The 23,170-nt window shown below is 33.3% G+C and overlaps 3 protein-coding genes and 1 long non-coding RNA gene across 5 annotated transcripts in view; 3 read left to right on the top strand and 1 right to left on the bottom strand.

Annotated features, from left to right (window-relative positions):
- LOC116341666 (neural cell adhesion molecule 2) overlaps positions 1-23,170 on the top strand; it is a 290,370-nt gene that overhangs the window by 91,382 nt on the left and 175,818 nt on the right. The window lies entirely within an intron of this gene.
- Positions 9-1,135, top strand: LOC116341966. Its single transcript, XM_031769450.1, has 3 exons — positions 9-380; positions 449-601; positions 694-1,135. Exons 1-3 carry the CDS (start codon positions 98-100, stop codon positions 1,068-1,070), a joined length of 813 nt encoding a protein of 270 aa, XP_031625310.1. The 5' UTR covers positions 9-97; the 3' UTR covers positions 1,071-1,135.
- On the bottom strand, positions 1,268-5,892 carry LOC116341863. Of its 2 annotated transcripts, none has more exons than XM_031769323.1 (11): positions 5,799-5,892; positions 5,602-5,721; positions 5,357-5,531; positions 5,053-5,302; positions 4,378-4,969; positions 3,939-4,034; positions 2,438-3,863; positions 2,097-2,368; positions 1,788-2,006; positions 1,576-1,698; positions 1,268-1,500 (listed from the first exon to the last, which is right to left on the bottom strand). In XM_031769323.1, the coding sequence occupies exons 7-11, from the start codon at positions 3,215-3,217 to the stop codon at positions 1,329-1,331; spliced, it is 1,566 nt and encodes a 521-aa protein (XP_031625183.1). In that variant the 5' UTR covers positions 3,218-3,863; positions 3,939-4,034; positions 4,378-4,969; positions 5,053-5,302; positions 5,357-5,531; positions 5,602-5,721; positions 5,799-5,892; the 3' UTR covers positions 1,268-1,328. The 2 variants fall into 2 exon arrangements, with proteins under 2 accessions (XP_031625183.1, XP_031625088.1); XM_031769228.1 differs by having other exon boundaries at positions 5,602-5,708; positions 5,799-5,889.
- Positions 6,607-8,218, top strand: LOC116342049. Its single transcript, XR_004201223.1, has 3 exons — positions 6,607-6,661; positions 6,724-6,918; positions 8,082-8,218. It is a non-coding gene; the product is annotated as an uncharacterized LOC116342049 (long non-coding RNA).

Raw genomic sequence — 23,170 nt, 5'->3', positions numbered from 1 at the left:
ATATTCAACACATTCAATGGTGTTATATCGACTCCAGCAGTATATATACAATTTGTTGCGATCTTTGTTATAATATAATTATATATATTCAAAAATAATGGGAAAACATAATAATATCGTGGAGAATTTTAAAATCAAGCCATGTGAGGTGAGACTGGAGAGACTTTTTCTCTCGAAAATAAGAATTCGATGTACTGCAACATCTTCAGAAAAAAATGACAACTTGGTGTGCCACATTAAACAAGACGAGATAAATACATTTTCCATACGAATCAAAAGAAAAAACGTCGATCGAATGGATAACAATAAAATGAATCCGAGAAAAAGAGTTAAGTTTATTCATGAAAACAATACTTCAAGTGACGATATTATCACCAATGGTTTGTAAAAAGCATGACAAATAGTTAGGTTATAACATATGTTAATTAATGTGTTAAATAAATTTCAGGTTCAGAACAAAATCGTAAAAAAATACGAAGTAGTCAACGGAAAACTGGATCTAAGTCTACACGGATGGATTCAGATGGAATGGATCATGATCAAATAAGCCAGAATTCGCCAATTGGCATCAAAAATGTCATTTTCAAAGCACCTATAAATGGTTCGTATTCATAAATGCTTATAAGCTTAACTTTAAAAATATATAATGAATGTGAGTTGATTCTAACACATTTTTATCGTTCACTTTTCAAGATGAGCCTAAATGTCAGCCCAAAAAGATGCCGAACAAACAACGAGCACTGACTACAGTCAAAAAAATACCAAAACATGCTGAGGTTGTTCAAATTGATGAAGTCGTTTTGTGTAAGATGCGAGGTTTTTGTCATTGGCCATGCCGTATAATTGAGCTCAATGAAGAACTAGTCAATGTTAGATTTTTTGGTGATAACACTACATACAAAACCACTATAAAAAACATATTCAAATTTGAAGACTGTGCTGATATTATACTATCTAATCTTAAGGGCCGAAAGAACCAATTATATAGTAAGTCAGTACAAGAGGCAGAACTAGTTTTGGGAGTTCCATCGAAAAATTCTATTATGAAACAACTAGAACGCATCAGATGAAACGATTAATTTTTGACCAATGATTACAACTAAAGATTATTGTCCATAGAGTTGAAATTTATTTAATTAACATACATATATACAAATAAAATGATTGCTTGAAATAACGATTTAATTTTAAAGAATAAAATCTTTTTTTTTTCTTATTTTTACACATATATTTTGAAATGATCGAAGAAACTAAAAAAATGCTTGCATTGAATTTATTCATATTGATGGTCAAAATTTCTTTAACCTTTTTGTATAAAAACTATATAGTCAATATTTTGTTTGTGTCGTTTTTTGGCCAAGTGCTAGTGCAACTAATTGCGCTCCTCGAGATTGAGCTTGTGTATGAGTTGTAATGCGATTTAAGGTTGGAATCGATTTTATTTGCTGACTGAAGACTGAGTATCGAGGATCGTCATCGGACAATCGATTGTACGTCTCTCTATCATTGTACAAAATAAAAAAATATATACATTGAATAAGATTAGCAGAAATAGGTCAACAGAGAAAAACCTACACATGGTCATAGTCTTGGAATCTAAAACCCTTCTGGATTACTTCACTGTTTTTACCACTCAAATATGTACTGTTAATGGGAAGTATTCTCGAACCCAGTGGTAAGCCTTCAATTGAACCATACCTTCATATTAAACAAAAAAATGAATGAGAAATATTTCAACGTCTATGTATATTTTTAAGTTTATAAAAATATCAATGATTGGCACTTACTTTTTAGTTTGGAAATCACTTTTTTGTGTTAAATCCCAAACACGTTCAACACTTCCAACATTATTGTCTACAACAGCATAGCCATCTGAACAAATGTCAGCTTTTGACTGCGTCGTTGGTACATGAACTTGATTTACGTGACTTAAATTAACTTTTGAGTCACTTAAGTTAATTAACTCCGGCAGCCGTATGATGTCAGATTTTTTCTCCCGTTTGTAACTGTTTTCATTTTTAAAAAAATATATTATATATATATATATATATATATGTTAACATTTAATTTACTCATGAGTACTATATGAAACTTACTCGCTCGCGTATTTTAATATTTTATTTTTCAGATAGTTTTCCGCTAAAATTTCAGTGAAATTTACGTCAATTCTATTGACACATTTATACAATAAGTCTTTCACATTAATTAAATTTTTAAATGATTTTTTCTTTCCATTGGATGATTTTCCGGTCCAACTGAATTGAGCAATGAGACTTTTGTCCATTATTTCTAATAACAATTTTTTTAATATTTTTGGTTGATTTCCAATATTGCCTTTTACATCTGGTATGTTTGCTAGACAATTGACCTGTATACAAAAAAGAAAAAAAGACCCTAAATGGATGTTGCACAAATCAGTAAATACAATTATAATTACCGCTAACTCTTTGAATTTTTCCTCTTTCAAATTTTCCTCAAATTTGTCCAATTGATTTGCATTTTGAATGGGTAGATTATTGGCGGTAGTAAACATTTTGGCGTCTTCGATTTTTTTCACAAGACTTGATTTTTGATTAATCATCATAGCTAAATGCTCGTTCTTGAACATTGCATTTTCTAACAATGCAATTCTCGCCAAAGTTTCTTTTGAATTTGCTTGTAATTCCCATAAAATTTTCAAGCATGATTCATTAAATTTATCACCGTTATTTTCAATTTTATCATTGCTCACTTCAAATGGACATTCATTTATGACATCAATACCACCACTTGTTGCATAGTCGCGTGCTATGTTTCGAGCTAGCGGTTCTTTTTCAGAGTTCAAATCAATGTCAAGAGTTTTTGTTGTATTTTGAGCGCCTTTTTCATCATGATGACCAGCTAAGCTACTCTTTGTCCCAGCAAGTGACCTTTGTTCTTTTAACAAATCGAATTCAACATCAAAATTAATTTCTGCATTTTGATTTCTATTGTCGGGATGCTTATCTGTAGTGACTTTAGTTTTCTTTTTTTTATTTTGTGGATACGATGCCTTTGAAATTGTTGCTATGGTTTTTGGTGGATTTTTTGGTGGGTCATAATTTATATCATCGAATGAATTGTCGCCAAAAATATCGTTTTCGAATGAATCAGAACTTATTTCTCCGGCGGCTCCAAACCTTTGTGGTATGTAGCGGTTTCTTTTTTTCGATATGCCATTCATTTTATCATTCGACATATTTTTTTGTGTTTACACTTTAAAACAAAAACTTTGATAACAATAATTCTTCTGGAATAGATATCAAATATATTTTATTTTATCAAAAACCAACAAATAAGCGCTTATAAGTAACTATAGTTATAATTAACGCGTGTCATTCTATAGAAGTGTTGACAGCAGTATAAATATAATTGATGACAGTGTGTTTTTTTCTGAAAATAGTTGTATGAAACGTGTATACACCATTTGGTGAGTTTTCAACTATTCACCACTATTCGTCATATTTTAAATAATTTCAATTTTCAATGATTAACTTTTTGATACTGAGATTTTGAATTTCATTGATCATATCGTCTTGTGAAACAAATGAAAAAACTATAGCTTGTTTTCCGAAACGATCGCAACGTCCAACGCTGAATCTAAAACGCTTGAAATCAATAGCTCCTTTGTAATTCGGCATTTGTGCGATAATTATTGCTTTGACATTATTTCCGTTAATTGCAGTATTCAAAACATCGGTGGAGACAATGAATTGAGTAGATCCCAGAGAAAATGATGTCAATGCAAATTCTCGGTCTTTATACGACATGGCACCAGACAAAAGTTTGCAATTTACATTATTGTTGATCAAATGGTTCGATAGCTTATATGCTTCAGAGCGATTCTGAAAAAAGTAGAAGAGAAAATTGTGATCAGACATTTTTATGCAATGAATAAAACTTAGTTTTGCTATAATTACGGCACAAAAAATCACAGCCTGTGCAGTAGTATGTCTAAATTCTTTACATATCCGTTGTATGGTCATGGTGGGATCTGCTGATTTTATGAAAATGTACTGTATACAGAGGAAAAGATTATTTTAAATTTGGATGCATTTTATAGTGAAAATGTATTTAGTGTAGTAAATGAGCATATTTTAATATCTCGACGTACAAATTAATGGAAATTGCACTGTTCGCTGCTGGAGTCGAGAAATAGTTATTTCAGGGCGCTCGACTATAGCTATATATCGATTTCGCTGCTGGAGTTGAGTGCCCTAAAATAATATTTTGATCGACTAAAAATGATTGAAGACCACAATTCCATTAATTTGTATGTCGAGATGATAAAATATGCATATATATGCAATCCAATATTGGATGTGCTTTTTAAACTGCTCATGAGCACGGGGTACTTACTTCAATACTTCCTTTTCCGAGGCCAATGAATGGCTCTTTCGTAACCGTAGCCATTCCGAAGTTCTTGAACACCCTCTCCGTGTTTTCATTTTGATAGCCAGATACATAAATCAATTGTCCGTGGACCTTCTCTACAAATGTCTTTACTTTTCCCCAAGACATATAACGGTCTGCATCATCAAAATATATTTTTTCTATGCCGTCAATCAAGCTTGCAGTCCTATATTTCTCTATGATTTCAGAAGGTGTTCCAACAACTATTTTTTCGTTTATATTTTCTGGTGGTTTTGGATATTTAGTGACCAAACAAGCAATCCTGTCACGGCTACTATACAATTCCAATACATATCCGAACATTTGTATAGCTGATTCAAATGTGGAACACATAATGATCGTTTGTTTGTGTAAACGCGATTCGCCGACATTATTTAAACACGACATTGCTATTCCAAAGGATTTTCCCGTTCCACCTTCACTGCAAACCAGTAAGTTAGCATGTGATGCCACTGTTTGAGTTAACAGGGTCACTTGAACTTTCGATGGTTTGATAAACATTTTGGCGGCAATTGCTTGTTTTAAATCAACATCTGACCTGAAAATTCATTTTAATGTAAAAAATTATGACTAATAATTTATTGTCAAAAAAAAGTTCGGTTCACACGATTTTCAACTTACAAAACTTCTTCGAACGATTTATCTGCATACAATGGTGATGTGACTGGTATGATTGCACCATTTACGTCTTGATTTATTACTTTTTTGATTGAACGAGAAATTCGTTCGTCCAAAACGGGTTCAAAAACCATAGAAGGCTCATGAGCTATAGCTTTTTGGCTTACTTCTGCGCATGAATTTCTTGAAATTTCAGCATTTCTCGCGTTTGCCTCATATTGAATGTTATGAGCGTTGGTGTGATTTGCTGAAACTAAAAACAGTTATTCGTTAAAAGAAAACACTGAAAGTTGAATCTTCATTTTACCTTCGATTGAATGTTTGATCGTATTCGAGAATTGAGAATCGCCATAAAATGTAGACGAAATAATATTTGGTGCCTCACTTGTTGACAGAGTAGACAAATATTTTCTAGTTTGATTTATGTGTGAACATTTTTGTGTGTGCCGTTCAAAATCTTCTCGCGTACAAGAAATCGATTCCTAAAATGAAATCGGTTTTATTCAATATTATACAGTAAATATTTCGAACAATGCATATTTCAATACGTACGATACATGGGCGACATACTATTGTTCGACGAATGAAAAATATTTCAGACGATTCATCACATAGATCAAATGTTGCACTCATTTTTTATGCGTTCTGATTTGAAATACCTGCAAAAAAAATCTGTTTTTAAACTCTATGATAGTCTTACGAACGCATATATGCTCATAATTTGATTATAGTTTTCGGATTGTACTCACTTTATTTCTTTTTTGTAATGAAAACTGGATTGTTTCTCATCAACTTGCTTGAACAGAAAAGAATACTTCGCAATTGAATACACTGAAATGCTTGACCAGCTGTCAAAGCATCATGTCATTTTTAAGCATGGTTAACACGTTAACTATGCATAGTAACTCATCCACAATGTAGATCAATTCAAAAGTATACAGTGTACACTTTAGATGCTGGAGTCTGTGTTGAATGTAGTGTTGAATATATTATAAACATTATTCGATATATCGAACAGCTGATTAAAAACATTCTTATTATTAAAATTATAATTTACCTATAGATTTTAAAATGGGCAAAGTTCAACATTTTGATAAAAAAATTGAAATGAACCGCTTGAGAGTTAGAAAGTGTCGTGAAAAAAAGAAAATAAAACTGTTTTATGAAAATCGAGTCCAAGAAAAAATACGTTCGATGCCAGGTGACATACTAGACAGCCAAACTAAGTCAACATTTTCGGAATCAATAGATAGTGTCATAAATGAAAATGATGATGATTTAATTCCAACATTTAAGGACAAACTAAAATGTTGGGCAGTAAATCATCGAATTTCTGCCAGTGCAATTAATGATTTACTAGCAATCTTAATATTCGCTGGCTTCACATTTTTGCCAAAAGATAGCCGAACATTCATGAGAACTCCTACAAATTTGTCTATCAAAATATTGAGCAAAGGCAAAATGTGGTATGGTGGAATCAAAGCATGCTTAGAAAAGGAATTTAAAGGTCTTTCTCGAGATATCTCAATAACACTTGATATGAATTTCGATGGACTACCAATATTTAAGTCTTCAAATTTGCAATTCTGGCCTATATTGGGTTCTATTCGAGGTATTTTTTTAAACAATTTTTTTTTGTTGTCTATAGACTTTATATTTATAAATCTAACACAGAATTTCCAGATATATCTGTATTAGTGCTCGGAATATGGGCTGGTGAATCGAAGCCTTTGTTGAATGAATACCTATTGCCTCTTGTGAATGAACTTAAAATGGTTTTGATAGATGGGATCCGAATTAACTCACAACATGTGACTATTAAACTTGGTCAAATTATCTGCGATACACCAGCTAGATCGTTTTTGAAGGGTATCAATGCTTTCTGAATTTATATGATAAAAATATTATTGTTATTTATAACATATGTAAAGAAAGTTTTGAGACTAAATTCATGCGTACGCTATTTAAACACCAAAGAAGCATTTTGAAAATTTCTCTCAGTGGTAGTTAGCTTTATTCATAGGCAACCCGAAAACACATTTACAGTTCACTGAACGGACCATTGTCTTCGATTTTTTGAAGTATGTATCGAACCTTCAAAATCATACTTTGACCGATTTCTAGATTTTTATCAACTTTCTCTCAATCCATCCAACCAATTGTTGCACGTTTCAAGTATTTTGGACCCTCGCCTATAACATACATCCAAAAACAGACGAGAAATAATTAATTCGGTGTCTTTTTGTGAAGTTGAAAAGATGGTCCTTTTTTCATGGAAATGATATTTTTAAAGAAGTGAGCCATTACTGTGGATTTTAAAGAAACGACTTGCACTTGATTCATGGTTCGATATAGCGATGAATGTTTCATTGTCCAAAATGTTGAATTTTTCAATGACACATGCTATGAGGCGTAGTGAACAGCCAATTTTTGACACACTTTGGAATTTTTCCGTAACCTATTTTGCTGATTACTAATGATCGTGTCTAAATCTATTGTTTTGGTTCAAATTTGGATGTGCTGTTACCATAAGAATCACCAAAAATGATTTTTTGCTTGACCAACCCGATTTTTGCACTCGATGACATTTAATTTGGGAATACGACCGAACTTAATGCTTTTTCTAGAATCTTTGTCTTCATATTAAGTCCATGAAACACGATACATGGTTCGAAGACAGATATCTGTCTTGCAATATTGCAACTATGGTTCATCTTTAGACACATGCAGAATTTAAATCAAAAACAATTGTTTTAAACTTAAGTTTAATTAGCCGCCAAAACCATTTGAGACACTTTTTCGTAAATCCAATTTGTACGTCATCGCGAATGGACATTTTTGTGCAAATTGTGCTTGACAGTAGAGTAGGAGTCCCGTTAAGTCTCCTATGTGCATTGGTTGACATTTTTGATTTTGTTTATGCAGCGCAATAAACGCCTGAATTTAGTCTCAAAACTTTCTTTACATATGTTATTTAATATACCGTATACGTATATTTACGCCACGACTATAGTCATTTTGTTCTCGTTCAGGCACAGTTTCATTCAATCATCGAAACGGATGTCAGAAGTGTTCTACGTTTGGTGAATATTCCAAAGAATTTCATACAATGAGTTTTCCAAAACTCGATTCGCCTTTGCGAACGGACGAAACATTCAGAAGACGTTCTCAGCCCAACCACCATAAAGAAAAATCTTTATTTGAAGAGTTAAATATTAATATGATTTCCGATTTTACAACATCAGATCCGCTACACCTTCTTGATTTAGGAATTATGAGAAAATGTATGTACCGCTGGGTTTTCGGGAGTAAAAATTACCAATCAAAATGGACAAAACCTCTAATCGATTTAACATCACGACTTCTTATACAATGCGGAAAAGAAATGCCGCTTGATATCCACCGTGCCATTAGAAAATTAGATTGCCTGCGACATTGGAAAGGAGTTGAATATCGTACAATGCTGCTATACTATGGAATTGTAATCTTCAAACAGGTTCGGTTAATAATATCGGTTAACAAGATACCGTTCGGTCATGACCAAAGTGAATAAATTCAAGAATTTTCTTACCTATAGGTGCTACCTGAGAACGAATACAACCATTTTCTCGTCCTGTTTGTTGCCGTTAGATTGTGTTCTTGTGATAGATATAAGTCTTGTATATCTATCGCATCGAAACTATTCAATTTTTATGTACAACAATATGCAATAATATATGGACGTCATACAATTACCAGTAATGTGCACAATTTAATTCACGTATCACAAGATTTGTTATATTGTGACACTGGAAATTTGATGAATATAAGCACATACAAATTTGAAAATACGTTACGACTCTTGAGTTTAAAGTTGAAGCACACAAATCGTCCACTAGAGCAAATTGTTTGTCGTATCACCGAACAAAGAGAACTACAAATACCTAATACGTCACTTATAAATGAGTCAACTGTTCATGAACCTTTTGAGGTGAAAGTTTTTTGTAAAACTCAGCATGAAAATCAACTGATACCTATTTTCGAAAAAATATCAATTTCAAAAGATGTTATATTTTCTAGTCGAAAAGATAGAGATTCGTGGTTTATGACAAAGTCAAAAGAAATTGTTAAATTTAAATATGCTTTAAAAGATATATATTTTAAAATGTATGGGTTAAAGATCAAACAAAAAGAACCTTTTTTTATAAATCCGATAACATCGACCAAATTAGATATTTATATAAGCGATGGAAAGTTCGAATCCGATGAATATGAAGTATTTAACATAGAATCCATTGAATGCAAAATGATGTGTTTGTCATACAAAACTGAATTCGTGTTCATACCTTTGTTACATTCGTTAGAAAGTTTGAATTATAATTAGCAATAAAAAATGTTCATGAACTAAAAAAATGAAATGTTGCAATATTCATAAAAACTCCAATTCTATCGTCGAAACCGAATCTAATCCGGAGATAATTTTGTCCAAAGTAAGTTCGGATTTGGAGATAAAATGGATGAAATGTTGGTGGAATGTGGAGTCAAAAATTACAGTCGTAATATATCCAAAAGCGACAGTATTTGAAACGGCTTATGTTACTTGGGTAGTCGACCGCGTTTAAGCATTCCAACCCGAAAATACCACAGGTACAACAAAATGTTATTCAAATTGAATATGAATATGTATGATCATGATTTAATAAAACCATGCCGTCAAAGTTGTCCGTAACCGAATGTGTCAGAATTCAGACAACCGGCATAAACTAAATGTTCACGGTATCACATATAATTGAAACCACTTGAAAATTAAACGTCGTTTTATTTTTCGATATCGGTGATGCGGATATGCTTTGGTTATTAGTTTTCATCAAGCAATAACAACAAGCATGAATATAAGTAAACTCGAAAATCAGCATTTTCCATTAAAATATAACCAAGCAAATCAGTGTTAGTGCTGTTCGAAATTCATCCGTTGTGGGCATTTTATCTCAAACGCATGTTGTGGGTTGTATGTCATGCACTGAATACACATTTCAATTTCACATATTGATTTATCACGAACAAACTGTGCAAATGGCACTGTGAACCTTGATCTGACCTGTTCAATGTCACATATATTCAGGGGGAATTCCGTTGGTATTCACTTCATACGATAGAAATATTTCATTCCATGACAAAATACCAATCCAAATCATCGAGCAATTTATCATTTGTTCGCTTAACTCCCCGTTTCGTTGGAATACACTCATTTCTTGATTGGTATATGAGAAAAACTAACCGCAGAACGTTCATTCTTTCTCTTGTTTCGACCATTTTCTTCAACTCCCACATCAACTAATGTTAGCCCATTAAAAATTGAAACGTCCATAAAAAAAATCTCCTCTTTAATTCGCAGTGGCATTAAAATGCACTGAATAACCACCGTTGGCACCTTTTCGGAAATCAAAAACCATCACATCATACTATCCCACTTTCGTTTCGTCCAAATTTCCTCACAATTTAATATAAACACAAATGGATTAAGAAGCATTATGAAGTGTGCCATTCAATCATTTGTTCGTTTTTCTTTCTTTCTACATCATTGTTTGTATGTGTGTGTGTGTGACTAATTCCTTTTGAAAGTTCCATGACTACAAACTAACTTATTGTCCCCCAAAAACTGGTTAAGTATATTGCCACATCGTTATGTTCTTATGCAAATACGAATCCAGCAGCACCATCCATTGTTGCAATTTGTCATAAAATTTTCGAAAAAGGATTTAAATAGATTAATTTCATGGTTTCAAGTGTGTGTCAGAAGCTACAAGAAGAATGTAAAATGATAAGGCGATGAGAATGAGGCGAGTAAACAAGAAAAGTGGATAAAATAATAAAAAAAGGAAAAGGAAAAACGCAGCCGGAATGTGTTGGTGAAAAGAATGAGATGCTGTCTTGTGCTGTCGCATTGGGCGTGTATGCGTGTACGAACCGCACATACCTTGGCAGGTTAACTGAAGATAGTTGTGTGCGAAACGAAAATTTTTCGGTAATTCAGCAATTCGATAGAGCAATGGCAATTTGTGGTATTCTTAAATGCGATGCATTTTGAAATTGAATTATGGGGTAAATTCGAAATATATTCACGAATCCGCAATCTACAATCTCGAGAAAATTAAATGCAATGTGTGTATGTATATGCATTGGTATCTCAATTCTCGTAGGCTCGTTGTAGCCCACAAAATTTTCCATTTTCTTCAAACACGACACACCGTTCGAGATGTTGAGGTGGTTTACCTAAAACTTAATTTCGTTCTTGTTTACTTCATTGCACAAGCGCTTATTATATGATATAGACTACATATATAGATATACACTGACACACAATGGCACTTAGGTGAAACTTGGTTTTGGTTGCACAAGACTTTGGCCGATGGTTTTAATTTCATTATAATACCTGAGATCATCTCATACTTCGTTCAATTGTCGAATACAAAATTATGTTGCTTTTTTGTACACAAAATAATGCAGATAAAGTATAAAGGGTGGAGAAATATGAGAAATTTTTGTTCAAGTTTGTTGTGCGCGCTGTAGGTAGTTTGCGTTCACAACGTTTTGGGAAACAATGATGAGTGAGAGATCAGGAATTGATTTGATGCAATTCGTAATTTGTGCAGCTTAAATTAATTTCAATCAGGATATTTACTCGAAATACAATCGTTCGCGTAATGTATATCAAAATAAGGGATATTATTTTAGAAACAAAAGATAAACAGTCTCTCTGCTCGAAATAAATGATTGCATACCACACATCATATTTTTGCGAGACAAATACAAAAATAAATCCATTTGAAAGTATTTTATTTAGTTTGGTTTCAATGCCTGCTATAATCGTCCGAATTCACCTCGTCCATCCAATTATATGCCTTTATTTTTGTGATAACTGAGCTTGTCCAGTCTTCATTTTTTTTCTTCTTTCTCAAAAGTATTCGTACGGCTATCGGTACGAAACGCCGTCCAGCTTCAAACTTATTTCATCCATATGAAATTTCGTTATTACTGGATAGCCTCAGCTATGTGTATGTTTCGAAACATGGTTTTATTTATTTAACTACATTGATGGTGTCTGGCTTCGAATATTTTCTGCAAATTTTCGAGTTTACTCGTATTAATACTTTTCTAATGAGATCGTTTGCAAGAGCAAAGTTATAAGCTTTGTTATTGTGGCTACTATTCTCAATTCATCGTTCAGTCGAAACTTGTTTTTCACAGTGCAAATTACTATAATTGTTGTCGAGATTGGATTCATGAGCGCTTGTAATTGGGCTTGCAAAACTTTTTCATTTCTATTCTCGAACCGTATATATTCTATTTGAGAAAGCGAATCTCTCGAATTTATAGATGTGCCAATGTGTGGAAATCATATATGAATCAATGCCATATTTAGTCATCCATATAGCATTTCGAATAGATGGGCGAAAAAAAACTACTGAAGCAAAACATAGAAGATAAAGACCGAGAGAGAGAGAGAGATAAAAAAACGAGTACGTAAATTAATTTCAACCCCAAAATATAATGCAAAGAGGAAACAAGACAAACGTCAGAGTAAAGGAACAAATCTCTGTGGACGTATGTGCGGTGATGATATTGGACCGAAATATATTTGGAATCCATATAAATTCAGCAAAATGCAAACAAATAAAAAGTCATTTTGTGATGGGGATACCGTACTTGTGCAACTTGGCTCACATCTCACAATAAAATTGCACCGAAAACTTTCAGACAAACTGAATAAATTTCTTCTTCATGTGTTCGGTTATATTTCTATTTAGTATGGCTGTGTATAGACATTGCACATTTTGCATGTCAATTAATACACACATTCGGTTTATCAAAACTATACTTTTTGTCATGTTTTTCGGAAAATGAAATATGGACGATGTGTCGAATGGATGATTTAAAATTTTGGTCTATTTGACAAACCTCTTTTTTGCATTGGTAGACACAATATTCGATCTGAAAATCAATTTAAGATCTCAAACAATTTTTCACCCCTCTTTCCATTCTATTTGTATTTGGAGTTGTGTGGGGATTTATAAGCTAGTGGCTTTGTCAAGAACTTTTCGTGCATCATATTATAATTTAGAGAATAATTTATGCCATTGATGTATTGGACAGATGCAGTTTAAATCCAATCGCAAAATATTTGTGAAACAGTTTTTTTTATCATCTTCTACTACTAAAGTTTAAACCGATTGATTGTGTGTGCATCTGTATATAATTGAATCAAGTTCTTTTTTTTGGAAAATGGCACAAGTGAAAAATATTATATCTGCAAAATTAAGGTGTGTGTGCACACAAAAAATGCATTGTGCCAAAGTCAGTGAGTCACATATTTTCTTCGTTTATTTTCTTGTGTGGACAAAACTGCTATCGAATTATTTTCGTTTGAGTCCCTTTTCGAATTGCCACCAAAAATTCAGAGCAGATTCGTGTGTGTGTGTGTTTGTTCTTTTGCTCACTGATCACTTGACGAAGGTACAATGCAACGAGGTAGCCAAGAACTTAGTATCAAGTAAATTTTCTGGCGTCATATTTTAGCCAGCGTCGAAATCACTTTGCCATTGGAAATTGCATTTGCCAACAGCATATATGTATGAGAATGGATTCAATTTCTATTTGCTGAACATTATACCGACTACACAGATATTGTGAGAATGTGTGTGTTTGTGTTTTGTGTCTATATGCGGTATGGCTACAAATATAAACGTGTACGAAAAATCTCATATATGTGGTAGCGATATGTAAAATTCATGATGTACATAAATATTTGGGGATAAAATCTGTAATAGCATTTCAAAGTTGGTTCTCGCTTTTTTTTCACCACTCACTCGTTCTATCTAGTTCTTAAAGTATAGAGCATTTTTAACCAGCCGACATTTTATGGAAAAAGTTCCTCTGGATACATTTCACACTTTAATTGCAAATGAGTTTAGATAAAGGAAGAAAAATGGTTTGAAAAACTAAATCAGTAAAGTATAATGACAAAAAATGTTGTATTGGAATACAGACACACACTATAGTATATATATAGAGTATATGCAAGTTTTAAAAAGGGCACAAAGTTGTGTCACACATTTTTTTTACAATGAATTTTCTTTGTTTGTATCCACCAACAATATTGCATTCCGACCTGGTGCGTCAGCCGAACCGTTGTATATAATCTATAATACATATATGTCTACCATTTTGATCATTTGGTTAGGAGACGAGACTATCTTATGTATCTCATTTTTCAACCCAGGTGCTTGTGCCCATTGCAGTGAATAGCGAAAAGGGTCAAACTATACACATGTAGAAATGTCGTATTGATCTTTTTTATTATGAATGTATATAGATGTAGAATATAAATTCGGCTGCAGTAAAATGCGGAGAGATAGATCGATTAAGAGAGAGAGAGAGAGAAAGTTCAAGAGTCGCAATTTATTTTTCTCTTATTGTTCTTTCTAATTTGATCAATTTATTGTTTGTAATTTGTTTCTCGAAAGCAATCATCTGCGTGCGCGCATTGTTTTTAATTACATAGGTCACACTTTTATAAATTTGGATCGCGTGTCTCGAAAGTTTTCGACACGGTTCTTATTATTGCTTTTACATGCCATTCGCTGTTTTAGTTTGTACTTTAGTTCTGCCAATTCAAATGTTGTGTGTTTCATTGCCGATCGATGATTTGCATTGCTTAGTTATTTGTACAACACAGTATCTGTGCGATTGGTTGTGAACAAAGTACAAAAAATAAACGTGTCATCGATTATTATTGTCGCTCTTTCAACTTTTAAAAATAAATCACATTTATGTAATGGTGCATTCGGCGCTAGATTCTTTTTTTTTTTTTTTGTTTTATTTACTTAAAGTTGTATGACGTATATATGTGACGTAAGCCAAGTTTTCTCCAATTTGATGATAATTTTCGTCAATTGTGTGTCAACAGGTAACAAACTTTGGGGCCTCAATATGTGACAAAAGAAAATCTCGTTAAGAAGATAATAAAAATTTGGAAAACAATTGAAAAAAATAATAACGGATGATAGCTATGGAATGTGCACATCAACTTGAATTTCTATATACAAAACAGTTCAAGAATTTCATATGTATGTGTACGGTTGAGTATCGTATGTACAAAATCCTCAAAGATAAAAAGTGATTAAACAGACAACGAAAACAATATCAAAAGCTCAACACACATGCACGTATGCAAACGCGTCCAAAAACATTCCATTCCGAAAAATCCCATATCCTGAGCTCCGTATTACCGAATCCGATTGTTGGGCTGTGTGTGCATTCTGTATGTGTTAACGTGTGTGCACGCACAGTGCATGAATTAAAAAGTAAAAAGTTTTCATGCATGAAACAAAACTTCACGCAAAAAGTCATAAATATGGAATAATGTATTTGCCATGCCAACCTATTCGATCGGACCGTGATGGCATGGTTTTTGGGGTTCACGGGGAATTTAGATGTTAAGTCAGTAAATCGTGACCCTTTTCCCTTGTTCCAAACTACATAGAAAATACAACAAAACACAATGGATATGGCACTAAAATTCGCACATACATTCGCCACGAAAAACCGTGTATACACATGAGTTCCCGCCATTCGTGCTAATAAAAGCCGAATTCCGTTGTGTTGCAATCATTTTTTTTTTGGGCAATACAGTTGCTATTGTTGTGTCGCATCTAGGCTGTTGTTTTTTCTCTCTTTTCCTCCATACCATTTTGTGAAAAATAGTGCACCAAACATATAAACATGCGATCAATCCTTGGAGGATTGCTCGATTGTTTTCTCTATCTCTCTCTTGCTCTATTTTCTTTCATTTTGCAAAATGCCAACCATCCCGTACGCAGAATGAGATTGGAAAATCGAGAGAGAGAAAAAAACAAAAACATCAATTTTCACATCGCATAATTCTCCCCAGATTGAATCATCTGTATTTCACATGGATAAGTCAAACCCATGTTATATAAATGAATTGAATGGGCCCGACTTCAATTCGAAATTCGTTTGTGCTTGGCCTTCTAATGGTAAAAATAATCGAAAATATTTATGTATTTAAATGAAATGATTTCGATAACCGCACAAAACTTTCTCAAGTAAACTTGGCCTGAGGACTGTTGAATTCCAATTCATCTACTAACCATCTCTTCCCTCCTCACCGCCGCCGCCCACACTCACCATTTGCCAATAAATGTCGGTTTCGAGAACAATTGGTTGTATCATTTGCAAAACGGGTTTCGTCGATATAATATGGCTGCTATCGTTGTCGAACATCGAAAACTACATTGACCTTTATGTAATTGCATGTATATCTCATGCCTGTTCATTTTAACGGGAAAACTCATTTAATTCAAACCAGCAATGATACAAACTTTTCGGTCGTATTGAATCGAATCGTTGGTGTAACCGTAAGTTTTCAAAGTAAATTTCATTCGCGAAATATCGAATATCCGAAAACAAAATTTTACAAAGTTTTTCCGGTTCGACATATAAATTTGCCCGTTTATCTAGCCTCTCTCGTCGTCATCGTCATCATAAGCATCATCATCATCATCATCGATATCAACATCGTTGTTGTCTACTTGTTCGTTTTCAAAGCACTATTTTTACCGCTTTGTTGCTGCCTGATTTTTCCTGAGTGGTCCAAACTCAAAGTCAATGCTATTCACAAATGTCGAAATCGAATTTCAAGTCTTTAAGCGCATCGTTTTTCTTCTTTTTTTTTTTTACTTTGCAACGATTTTACCGATTTTTCCTGAAGTTTTCTGGGTTTTATATTCAAACGTAAGAAAATGTAATTACATTATTTCATATTAAATAATGTTACAGAACGGAAAACTTAACAGAATTTCATTCAATTTTCTATGTTTTTACTTGTGAATTCAACCGCACATGGCTTCGGATATACGTGAATCCAATGCGAATATAATAAGTGTGCGGTGCAACCAATGGTTCGTGAGCATTTTGCGCTGACACACATACATAGAGGCACACGCACAAGCAATACGAACCAAATCGATGTTGTTCTTTATTTCATTTCATTTTATCTGCGTTCGTTTTTCCTCTTCTGTGCCCTGGTTAACGTTGGTTTTTTTTTTTCATTTGCTGCCGTTATTTTTTTTTTAAATGTTGTTGTTGTTTTCCTGTTATATATTTTCCGGCGCATCACTTCAAATAAAGATAGCGTCTAAATCGCATACACATTTCTATGATCATACATCTCGGTTGGTCTATCTCTATTTCGCCTGTTCTCTCCTCTCTGTTTCGTTTCGTTCATTTTCTGTGTATAACTTGTGCTGAAAATAAGAGTGCTTAAATCGAAATTTTTCTTCGTCGCATCAAATCGCAAAGGAAATTGATGAAATAAGATGAAAATTCTTTGTCTAAAAGTATAAGTTTTCTATTATTCGTTTAAATATTGTACGCTCACTCGTCTCTTGTTCGATTTTATGATTTTCTTTGCTCTCAATTTCTCTTTTTATCGTATTTTATATCCGTTTCTCTTTATGTATTTTGTATAGCGCACACTTGTGTCGAACTGCGCCAATCCGCAATGCAATCCGGTGGAGATATCATTTTTTTTCTCTCTTTTTCTCTCTCTTGAACGGACGTGTGTGTGTGTGTGTTTTTTTGCCATTTATTTTTGTTTTATCCATCACTTTAACGTTGCACACAACAATCTATTTTCATCTGATGTTTGCAAGTGAGTTAGCGAACGACGACAGCGAATCATCTTTCGTTGTTTATTAAATAAAATCCATTAGAGCAGAAACAAAACGAGCGTAAGAAAAACATGCCACAGACGTGGTCATAGCAAATACGAAGCAAAACACAACGAATAACAGCAAAAAAAGCAATTGGAATAAAAATAAAAGAATGACCGGACCAAAACTATTTTCACTGGAACTTAAAACAGAAGCAAATAGAAGAAGAGATCCTTTCCATATTGTTGCTTCGCTGTTGGTGCGATAAAATATAAAGATCGGTCAAGTTCAGTTGTGAAATAAGTGATTTTTTTTTTATCTTGCTACATTGCTTTTCTATTTCTCTTGCTTTGATATCAGCAATTATATACACAATGACAGCGAATTTTCTGTGTTAAATTGAAGAAAAAGACAAATCATGCACATACAAATACAAAAAAAAACATATCTTTGACATTTTGCACACACCACCACCATTTTCATCATTTGACACATAAAGATATATATTCTGATGAATGCACAAAAAAAAGTAAACCCCCTCAAAAAATACAGCCCGACAAAATCCCAGCCCTGCAACAAACGTGCGAAAAAAAAATCACTTTGTGAATTTCGAGCAACGCAACCATATTATTCGCATAATAAATAATAAAGACGGTAAAAGAATGAAGAAATCTTTTTTTTCTCTCGCGTTCCTTGTTCAGTTTTAAAGGCCGTGATGAGTTATATAATATACAATGAAAAATACATGCAAAGACAATTTTCTAAAAAGGGAACTCTCTTCTCTTCATCCGTGAAATAAGAACAGACATTATAATGAGATATTTTCAGCCAGATGAATCAGCTCAGCCAGATATCGTCAGGAGCTGAAATTTAGTGAAAACAATAGAAGTGATTGTTATGGTTACAGTTACACTTACATTGCTACTATCACTATAACAATCACTTTTACTGTTTTCACTCCATTTCAGCTCCTGACGATATCGGGCTGAGCTGATTCATCTGGCTGAAAATATCTCATTATAATGTCTGAATAAGACGAAGCAAATAATGAAAGAATATTTTCGAGTGTATAATTGAATTGTTGCGGTGAAAAAAGTGGCTCTTATTCGTTTCAAATAATACTGCAACATAACATTTCACATTTTTATTCTTTATGTTTCAGTATTATTTGAAGCGAAATAAGAGCTATTTTTTTTCTTCATTGCCACGATTCAATTGTATATGTGTTTTCATATTATATTCAATGCGATTGTTTGACTAGTACACATAACACATTACTTATTTCGTTTTTCGGTTGAGAGCCGTCTTACGCCACATTGTATTGTTTTGGTGGTCAGAAAAACCCCGACTCGATACACAGAGAGACATAACACATATTACAAGCCCGAATTGGAAGAATCCAACGAATACGATGGTTGGAGTGTTGCTGCAATGCTTTTGCTTTGCCAAAGAAGAAATAATGCGGTGACTTGAGAATTATTATGATATTTATGTGATGTGGCTGCTGTTGTGCTGTTGTGCAGAGGGTGTGATAATAGCTGTGTTTAGTCTTTATTGATTTTATGAACAATTCACGCCAAAGTATGAGTGCAAAAGAGTGCGGTTTGCCGGCGGAAACTGTGTTTCTCTCTGTTTCCATTTAAGCTGAAACATTTCTTCGCTGGTTGTTACTTCTGCCTCTTTCCTATATCTTGCTTCCCGGTGCTATGTGTACTATTTCGATGTGCTTTATGCTTCTTAAATTCAACTGTACCATTCATGTGAACCATTGCTATGAACAATGGTTGATAATTTGGATGATTAAATGCTTTGCGTGGCACACATTTTTCGAATTCAGTATATTAATTTATGAATTCACATTTGGTATAGGTCGAACTGGCTATAAAATAATGAGCAAAAAAGAACATCGAAATTGTCTATTGCAGGGGGGCGAACGAAAAGCATTACCGCTCCAAGCCGATCCAAAAGGTATAAACAGCACATCGAATTTTAATGCGCTGCACAAATACACAGTGACTTGATCCGGTGCTGCTGAAAATATTTTAAGCAATTCTTTTGCCACATTTTTCTTTGCACCCTTCCCAGCTATATTTCAGCTGGCGCTATGGAATCGTTTTATTTGATCAATTACGACTATATTCAGCCCATTATTATGTGTGCGCTTTTATAATGATCGTCATTACTTAAATTTAATAGACCACCGGTCACTTCATTGTGAATGAATGAATTTCAATCGGATCGCCGTTGAAAATATATACATAGAAGAATTCTAACTACGTTCATATATTTATATATGGAATTAGACAACGTTTATGAAATTGATTTTTATTTGAATATCGGATTTTTTTTTTGGTTTGACATCAGTTGAAAGATACCACAACAAAAAATTATTATCAAATGTCTGTCACAACAATTTAAAGAGATCAAAATACGACTAATGTCGAAAATTCACTGGATTTCAAAGGATTTTTGTGATATTGAAGCTGCTTTTTTTATTCTAAATCATAAATTCGCCTTTATATGAACGTATCTAAAACATTTTTGCCCACTTTGTCATGCAATTTGTCTGTTGTTTTTAATATTTTGCCATAAAATAAAGAAGAAAAGTGAAAGAGCGACAAAAAAGAACAATACACTCAACGATATAGATTTAATATATATAAAAAATTCTTATCATTTTTTGTTATGCAAAAAAAAAGCGATGAACGTTTATCGTATTTTTGTCTGACATTTTCCGTATATGAACCAACAAATACAAAATATATACGTTATTATTAACTTTATTACTCATTCTCGGCATCACTTAAAAAAAAGAAGAAGAGTGGGAAATGGAGACGAAGACAGATAGATGAAGTGACGAGAAGAAGGGAAAATTAATAAAGTGCGTTCTTCGTATGTTTATAAAAGCACCGAAGAAAATTATAATGTCATCATAGAACTTGATGGTGTGTACAAAAACACCGTTTTGAAGAAGCGAGCGAGAAATCCGAGCGGTGAATAAATAAATACTAAATACTAAATCCGTTTATGATAAAGGCGACAATGTCTTTTGCCCATACAAAATTCAAATCGCACTCAGTGAGACCAAAAAGTGATTTAAAAATGTTTACCTTCGTTTTCATATCTTCGTGTGTTTTTTTTTCTTCTCTCGAAAGAAGGAGAAGAAGAATATATTTACCATCAAATCACCTGCATTATATAAATCATTTGCGATATTTTTCACCAACAAAAGAGATGAGCATCAAACGAAATGGAAACACGCACATTCCGGTTTCACTCTGTTTTTCTCGTTCATTCAAAAAGCTTACTGACGCATATACATATATGAAATATATTCCGTGTACAAAAAAAACACTCTAGCTCCCCCGTGACATCCGACAAAAAGAACTCCGAGAGATGAATGAAATTATTTACCTGTGCACCAGTTGACAGCGTGACTTTTTTTTAGTTTACCGGTGTGCCAACAAAAATGTCATTTTTCTTTCTCTCTTTCATCCAACAATTGTAAATTTATTTTATTTTTTTTACTCTTGTGTTATTTCATTATGTTGCCATTTTTGTTTTGCCATACAAACAAGCATTCAGTTGAGTGCACATTTTTTTTAACACTCTCTGTATATATTTTATTACCCATTCACGGCAATATTGAAATCAATAAATCGTACGTAAATGTATAAATGCGTAAATGGACAAATGTGTGTGTGTGAATAGTGGGTATTCAAGTTAAATTTTGCATGGAATTTTTATTTTTGGTCGTTTTCCCAAAATAAAAGCACAAATCGCAGATAAAATTGAATGAAATCGACCGAAAGAAAAGCACATTTATCATAAAAAAATAAATCTTTTTAGCACTTTAAAAGGCGTGCCACCTGATTGGCTTATGTTAAAAACGAATACAAACTGGCGATTGTTACATTGAAATTTGGAACTAAAGTCGTTGTCTAATTGATGGAACGACAAAAATGTGATTACTTATAAATAAAAACACAAATATCAATGTTTTCGTACCAGCTCAAGTTCTAGTTAGGAAACATCTAAAATATCAAAAATGGCAAAATAGCATTTTGTTTGAAATCAAGGGTAAATTTGCGCATAACTTTAACTTCATAATACATTCCCAATGCCACATATGGACCCATTATTTTACGGACGAATATTTTCGTGACGCTAAGAATTTACGTTTGCTATCTCGAACACAGATGATATAAAGGTAACAATTTTGACGCAATAGTAACGGTGGTGAAAAATTTATATAGTTAAAAAGATGACACATTCTATACGAAATTGCGTACAATTCGTGTTTCCAACGAAAATACATAAATAACTAAAGTTAGAGGAAGAGAGTGTTGCGAGAGAATGCTGCACAGTCGCTACATGTTAAATGTGAGTTTTCATATAAAAATTGTGTTAAATGATATATGACTGGGCATATGTAGTGTGATTATTACATTCGATGCGAAAAGAAACTGAATTGTTTTCAGGGATGGTGAAATCATGGCAGGTGAACATTTTCTTGTTGTTGCTATTGATTCGGTTGTTTTTAAACACTAAATCTTTAACGCGGTGTTCTGGTTGCCGTTGTGTATGCGTAGCAAAAAAAAGGACAAATGGCAATAGATGCTCATCGTGTGTGCTGGTTTCTTCGAAGAAAATGCGAGAAATTCATACACAAGCGGCAGAGCACACACACACGCATACGATTGTGAATTGTTAAAAAAATGAATAAGGGAAAAAATGGCATAACATAAAAGTGAAATGATGATTGTAAATATATACTTGCCGTTCACAGTTGTGTACGAGTGTCATATATATATATATTGGTAAGAAATGCGAAAAAAAGGTGAATTTCACGGTGCAATGATGTAAATGTGAAAATGTTATAACATCTAACGGCTGATATAATAAACACGTGATTATGTATTTATCTCTACAGTCTATGTTTTTGTTTGTCTCTCTCTCTTAGTTGAATTTCCATGCAAACTCATTTATTACAGCAATATTCACACTCACACTTAGCCAACCATGGCGAATGGTAATGTGGCAAATAAAAAAAGGAAACGAAAACATGAAAAAAAGTTGAAATAAAAACGAAAACAGCGAAAATCAAATGATAAAAAAGTCAATGCCTTGGCGCTCGCACACACTCACGCCAAAACACGCATTGTTGAATGTTAAATTGTGTATGGGCATACCACCGACAAATACTATATCTATGCATATACATAGAATAATTTCATTTTGTCAGTTCCGCTCTATCACCCCCTCGCACCAAAATGTTAGGTGTGTTTATGGGTTCGTTCGTAGTTTTGTGTTCGTTGTTACCATCACGCGTACGCTTTTTTTTTGGCCCGTCGACGCTATCAAACACTTCAACAAATCGCGACAATTTTCTCTTTTTCTCATACAAT

The sequence above is a fragment of the Contarinia nasturtii genome, unplaced genomic scaffold, assembly GCF_009176525.2.
Source record: "Contarinia nasturtii isolate CC-2019 unplaced genomic scaffold, AAFC_CNas_1.1 Cnas_scaffold_78, whole genome shotgun sequence".
In the NCBI taxonomy this organism is placed as follows: Eukaryota; Metazoa; Arthropoda; class Insecta; order Diptera; family Cecidomyiidae; genus Contarinia; species Contarinia nasturtii.
Note: the sequence above shows the minus strand (reverse complement) of the source record. Positions and strands in the feature narration are given on the sequence as shown.

Coding starts and splice junctions, on each gene's coding strand:
- LOC116341966 (XM_031769450.1), top strand. CDS start 98: ATGGGAAAACATAATAATATCGTGGAGAATTTTAAAATCAAGCCATGT. Junction 381..448: donor TGACGATATTATCACCAATG/GTTTGTAAAAAG, acceptor AATAAATTTCAG/GTTCAGAACAAAATCGTAAA. Junction 602..693: donor TTTCAAAGCACCTATAAATG/GTTCGTATTCAT, acceptor TCACTTTTCAAG/ATGAGCCTAAATGTCAGCCC.
- LOC116341863 (XM_031769323.1), bottom strand. CDS start 3,217: ATGTCGAATGATAAAATGAATGGCATATCGAAAAAAAGAAACCGCTAC. Junction 2,007..2,096: donor ATATTAAAATACGCGAGCGA/GTAAGTTTCATA, acceptor AAATGAAAACAG/TTACAAACGGGAGAAAAAAT. Junction 1,501..1,575: donor TTCCAAGACTATGACCATGT/GTAGGTTTTTCT, acceptor GTACAATGATAG/AGAGACGTACAATCGATTGT.